At 47.9% G+C, this 5,987-nt stretch overlaps 1 protein-coding gene across 1 annotated transcript in view; it reads right to left on the reverse strand.

The window, feature by feature from the left end:
- Positions 1 to 571: 571 nt before the first annotated feature.
- Positions 572 to 5,987, reverse strand: part of camk2a (calcium/calmodulin-dependent protein kinase II alpha) — a 34,493-nt gene continuing 29,077 nt past the window's right edge. The window contains exons 14-18 of the mRNA XM_086179256.1: positions 5,648 to 5,696; positions 3,919 to 3,994; positions 3,718 to 3,812; positions 3,401 to 3,629; positions 572 to 3,188 (exon numbers count right to left, since the gene is read on the reverse strand). Of these exons, the coding sequence (XP_086035382.1) occupies positions 3,185 to 3,188; positions 3,401 to 3,629; positions 3,718 to 3,812; positions 3,919 to 3,994; positions 5,648 to 5,696 (453 nt within the window). The 3' untranslated portion in view covers positions 572 to 3,184. The remainder of the gene's footprint in view (positions 3,189 to 3,400; positions 3,630 to 3,717; positions 3,813 to 3,918; positions 3,995 to 5,647; positions 5,697 to 5,987) is intronic.

Below are 5,987 nucleotides of genomic sequence, written 5' to 3' on the forward strand. Positions count from 1 at the left end.
TATTGCGCACTGACTGAAAGTACAAAATGGTGACAACAACAATGCCAAACTCAAACCTTAACATTGGTGTCAAAACACCATGGGTGACATCATCATTGCCCCCCCCACTTTGACAATCTTTAGAAGCTTCTTAGCTAGCTAGTTAACATTTTAGGCATGACTCACTGAAATAAATGGAAATTTCGTATTTCAGCCTGCAGAAATCTGCAATGTCAAAGCCAGAGCACCAGCTGCTAGCATGAATGCTAACGTTGCTAATGCTGACGTTGCGTTTTCCAGTTGTCTGAAGCGTCGTTCTCCTGAGGTGTAATGAAACCAGTCCTGCTGTTTCCCGTCATGTTGAGAAGATACACTTTCTGCTGTGGACGTGATGTCAGTAGTGATCAACCACATGTCCAGCGTCTCAGCGATGAGCATCAGCCAAACGCTTCGATGCACTTCATCATGAGAGCAGCACGTCACTGAGACGCAACTCTGCATGGAACACAAATCATTCAGTGGCGGCGCCCTGAACATCGGTCCAACCACGGCAGCGTCTCTTTGCAGGAATATCATGAAATCTACTTTGAGATTAATTCTTCAATTTCAAGCACAAACATCTAAATACTTCTTAAAAATGACATCTGAGATATTTCTGGGGACGGCGTCCCCGCGGCTCCAATATTCCCACCAATAATAAACAACATTTCAAGTGTGTGAAAAGGTCAAAGTGGAGGTTTGCTTAAGAAAACACAGACTATCTACCGTAAAAAAACAGACATCCACTCATTGGTGTCATTTGGAGTCCCGACTGAGGTGACGTTCCAGTTCACGACAAGAAAATCTGAAGGGACATCAGGACAGTTTTATCCCTGAAGACTGTTAATGTCTCAATTCTGTCAATTTGTTGGGAAGAGACTGGTGGTGGATGTTTGTCAGCGACACCTGAAGCAGCTAAGGAGGGTGGAGTTAGTGCCAGTAAATTCAGGAGAGACCCTTGAATGTGAGATGGGATCATAAATGTGACCATTTTAGATATAAGACAGCGAAGCTGCTCATTCCTGTGAATCCAAGCTGACCAAGGACACCGGCGTGGACACGTGATTGTAGTTACGGTTATTCAACGTCAGGCCTCTGGGGTCGTGGTGGTCTATCAACATGCTGGACCAAGCAAACTGGAAACTGATTCACGTCTCATTCAAGATGCTTCATCAGTCACCGGCAGCAAATCTGTGAAATTGAGCAGCAGCCATTTTAAATCTAAATCAGCTGCTAAGAAAAGATGACGGGAGTCAGCACAAGCTGGCAAACTGCTGCTCTCCCCGCTAACCGGAGGGGTTAGTCGTGGATGAAAAATTAGGATACGCCCCTGAGCCGTCAACTTTTACAGCAGTTAAACAGAGTTTGTATGGCGTTTTAGGCAGAAATTTAGGCACTTTCAAGGTGCGTCAACTGAAACTGTCCACATCCTCGAAGCCTTTAACCTGCTGAGTGAAACGGTGACACATGAACAGTGTCGATGTCTGGGTCACGTTCACTCACGGCCCAACTGACCCCAACGCTGTTAACACGAGGACAGCTGACAATCAAAAGGAACTACGCCATGGTCACATAACTTCAAAATCTCACTGTCAAAGGTTGTGGCACATGCTGACCTTTGGCTTGAAACTAAGCTTCCATGCTTCTTGAATCGGGACGCCAAATGGCACCATGATGCTGCTCTGGAAAGCATCACTGAGCTAAAAATACTTTCTACCGGTGAGTACCACGATGCCAGTACTGGCATTTGGATCAAAACATTAAAAAGCTTCTGAATATACAAATGCGATATATCGAGAATAAGATCATAGTAAGAATCTGATGTACAAAGTTCTACATTCTCTCAACGGTAAAAAGCTGCTGAAAGCCTCTGAGACGAACACGACGAGTCAAAATGTCGCGGAATATCAAAGTCTAGCATTTTGCAAGCTAACAGCTAGCAGAAGCCGTAGCATTCCAGTGAGGAATGCTAACAAAGCAAACAAGTCCAAGTTGACGACCTGACAGCCGAGAACCCGAAACACAAAACATAAAAGTCCAGCATGCAGCAAATCACATGATCTGTACAGGAAACACCATCACTGACAAGGAAGAAAGATGAGCGCCCAGACAGAACGCCGGGCAGAAGCCTCAGCGTTCTACCACCAACCCTCACGTCCCCTGAACGACTTCTCCAGCGCAGCGACTGAGCAGCTTAGCGTTTGATCTGCAATGCACAGAGAAGCGAGAATCCCTCAGCACTGGGCTGTAGGTGGAGTCAGGTGGCTGAGCTGAGTGGAGGCGTGGCTGTTCATGGAAGATCGCAGGTCGGAGAGCCAAGGAAGCTTCTGGAGCTCTCTGACCAGGATGGAAGCAGAGAGACGAGCGTCGCACCTCAAAAACATCAGCACTCTTCAATAAACTTTGATGTCTGGGATCACAACTTCATCCTGCTGATTACTGGTAGAACCAACACTGACATGATTATTAGATTTTAGCAGCAACGAAGTCTCCAGGTTGATTAAAGGTTTAACATCCTGGAGCTTAAAATCTGTTTTTAAATTCCAGACATGATCAAACATGAACGTATCAATGTGCGTTCTATTGCAGCGGTTTGGCGAGCGCTTAGAGCCGGTGCGACTGAGAGGCTGATCATGAGATAACGAGTCTAAAGAATCATTCGTTACCATGGAAACCCTGTTGATGAAGATTCTCTAGAAAGTGGAAATCTCGTATCAGTCAGAGGAGCAGAGAGCTGCGACCGACGCCGGCGTCACGTCACTGTCAGGTTGACTAATGTGACGCCGGCGTCGGTCCTGTCAATCATCCTGAGGACATTTAAAAATCTTGTGGTTATGAGGTTTCCATGCACTAACATAGCCTGTCTGTGTGGCCAAACTGCACCAAGAGAGCCGATTGGATAATGATGAGGGGGCGTGGCTGAAACGATTCCAGCAGGGCTGACACGATGAAGCTGACTGGTTGATTTATTTGTTGAGAAGTTCTCTATTAGACAGAGTTGGTGTGGTGCTTTCTGCCTCCCCCCCCACCCCCCAGTTCTTCCATGGGTTTTTCTCTAAATCTTCTCAAAGAAAATCCCAGACGGTTGGTGTCAGGTTCCTGGCCTGCTGTCAATCAATTGGGTTGTCAAGGCGACGGCGACCCCATCAACAAACCACTCTGGAAGTTAGCTGGATGGACAGAAACATACAAGAAGCATGAGCAACAACCCAAAAACCACCTGAACTAGCAAGTGCTGGTCTGGAGTGGCAGGTCTGACCACGTGACCCCACACTAACGACGACGTGAGGTTGGAGGTACGGTAACATTTTCACCACCTGTTTCCCAACATTGTTCCTAATTTACTTAAAAACGCCAACATCAAAGTTGAACCTGCCCGTACTTGCTGAGCGTGGAGGCAGAGCCTGAGCGGTGGAAATGGACAATCTGCCACTTCCCGTCCCGGCGATGCCACACTCGGGTTTCCTCTGATTGGACAGTGCGTGGCGTGCCATTGGCGTCAATGTACTGTGTCACTCTGATGTAAGCAATGCACGCCGCCTCGTCCCCAACCAGGTGGATGTGAGGATTCAAGATGGTGGTGTGGACAGGTTTGCTGTTCTTGGACCACACTGCAGAGACAAATTAACACAATCATCTGGACAGGACATTAACATCCAAACCAGACATTTCAGTATACAGGAAGTTGGTTCCACTCACAGTTTTCAAAGTAAAAGCGGTGGAAGTCCAGGCCTTCAACCAGGTTCCCCAACGCCTCGGGCTCGAACGCCGTCACAGCAGGGTCACACATCTTACTGGCAGGAAAGAAAAACAGGTGAGCTGCAGTTCAGCCACTGGCCACCAGGCGCCGCTGTGATCACACCAGCAGTCTGTGTGTGTTTATGTGTGTGTGTTACATACGTGTAGCTCTCAAAGTCGCCGTTGCTGATAGCCTCAATTAGCATCTCAGTTACTTTGATGATGTCCTGTTTCCTCACTGACACACACACACACACACACACACACACACACGCACACATGCACACACACACACACACACACACACACACAGAAGTCATTCTTGTATCCTTTACCCCAGTAATCAGATTCATATGGTTAGTGGTTGCTCAGAGACGATGTCATCAGACTCACAAAGTCTGACATGCAATTTATGTATTCAGAATTTCCTTAAGACATTAACAGAAGGCAGAACAGAACCAGAACCAGAACCAATGTGTTACTGGTCCCACTGGTCTGCTCCAGTCCGAGGTTTTATTTGTATCAGAGACAAAATCACAATTTGGAAATAACTGGTGACTCTTGCTCCTTTGTGTGTGTACGTGTGTGAGTGAGTGTGTGTGTTTACTTGTGTGTACGTGTGTGAGTGAGTGTGTGTGTGTGTGTACATGTGTGAGTGTGGCTGTGTGAGTTTGTGTGAGTGTGTGTGTTTACTTGTGTGTACGTGTGTGAGTGAGTGTGTGTGTTTACTTGTGTGTACGTGTGTGAGTGAGTGTGTGTGTGTGTGTGTGTACATGTGTGAGTGTGCCTGTGTGAGTTTGTGTGAGTGTGTGTGTTTACTTGTGTGTACGTGTGTGAGTGAGTGTGTGTGTTTACTTGTGTGTACGTGTGTGAGTGAGTGTGTGTGTGTGTACATGTGTGAGTGTGCCTGTGTGAGTTTGTGTGAGTGTGTGTGTTTACTTGTGTGTACGTGTGTGAGTGAGTGTGAGTGTTTACGTGTGTGTACGTGTGTGAGTTAGTGTGTGTGTGTGTACATGTGTGAGTGTGCCTGTGTGAATTTGTGTGAGTGTGTGTGTTTACTTGTGTGTACGTGTGTGAGTGAGTGTGTGTGTTTACGTGTGTGTGTGCCTGTGTGTGTGTGTGCATGTGTGTGAGTTTGTGTGAGTGTGTTTACTTGTGTGTATGTGTGTGAGTGTGCCTGTGTGTGTGTGCACATGTTTTTACGTGTGTGTATGTGAGTGAGTGTGTGTGTGAGTTTATGTGTGTGAGTGTCCATGTGTGTGCGCGCGCGTTTTTACGTGTGTGTATGTGAGTGAGTGTGTACATTTGTGTTTACGTGTGTGAGTGTGCCTGTGTGTGAGTTTGTGCGTGCGTGTGTGTGTGAGAGTGTGTCCGTGCGCGTGTGTGAGCGTGTGCGTGCGTGTGTGTGAGAGTGTGTGTGTGCGTGTGAGTGAGTGTGTGCGTGCGTGTGTGTGCGTGTGTGCGTGTGTGTGCGTGCGTGTGAGTGTGTGCGTGTGTGTGCAAGCGTGTGAGTGTGCCTGTGTGTGAGTTTGTGAGTGTGTGCGTGTGTGTGCAAGCGTGTGAGTGTGCCTGTGTGTGTTTGTGAGTGTGTGCGTGTGTGTGCAAGCGTGAGTGTGCCTGTGTGTGAGTTTGTGAGTGTGTGCGTGCGTGTGTGAGTGTGTGCGTGCGTGTGTGAGAGTGTGTGCGTGCGTGTGTGTGAGTGTGTGCGTGCGTGTGTGTGAGTGTGTGCATGCGTGTGTGTGAGAGTGTGCGTGCGTGTGTGCGTGCGTGCGTGTGTGTGTGCGTATGTGTGTGAGAGTGTGTGCGTGTGTGTGCGTGCGTGCGTGCGTGCGTGCGTGTGTGTGTGAGAGTGTGTGCGTGCGTGTGTGTGTGTGAGTGTGAGCGTGCTTACCTCTGGTGTCCTCGTCCTCGATGGTGGTGTTTGTGCTCTCAGATGATTCCTGCAACAACAGAGTATTTACTGGCTAACAGGAAGTCTGGTGGCGTGTTCCTGTTCCCGTGGTGACCGGTCGCAGGTCACCCAAGGTCATGTTAACCATCATCCCAAAGTAGTGGAAGTCAAACTGCCATGGAATCTTAAAGTAGTTACTCATCAATCAGTCATTCAACTGATGGATCAATCGATACAATGATTCACCAGAAGTGAAACTGAACCACGTGAAACAACTCTGGAGCATCGCCAATAGAAACCCTGAACTGTGATGTCACTTGCTCCTGATCAACTTCCTGTT

This window comes from Aulostomus chinensis, chromosome 15 (assembly GCF_037954235.1).
Source record: "Aulostomus chinensis isolate RoL2024-O1b breed Wild chromosome 15, RoL_Achi_v1.0, whole genome shotgun sequence".
Taxonomy (NCBI): domain Eukaryota; kingdom Metazoa; phylum Chordata; class Actinopteri; order Syngnathiformes; family Aulostomidae; genus Aulostomus; species Aulostomus chinensis.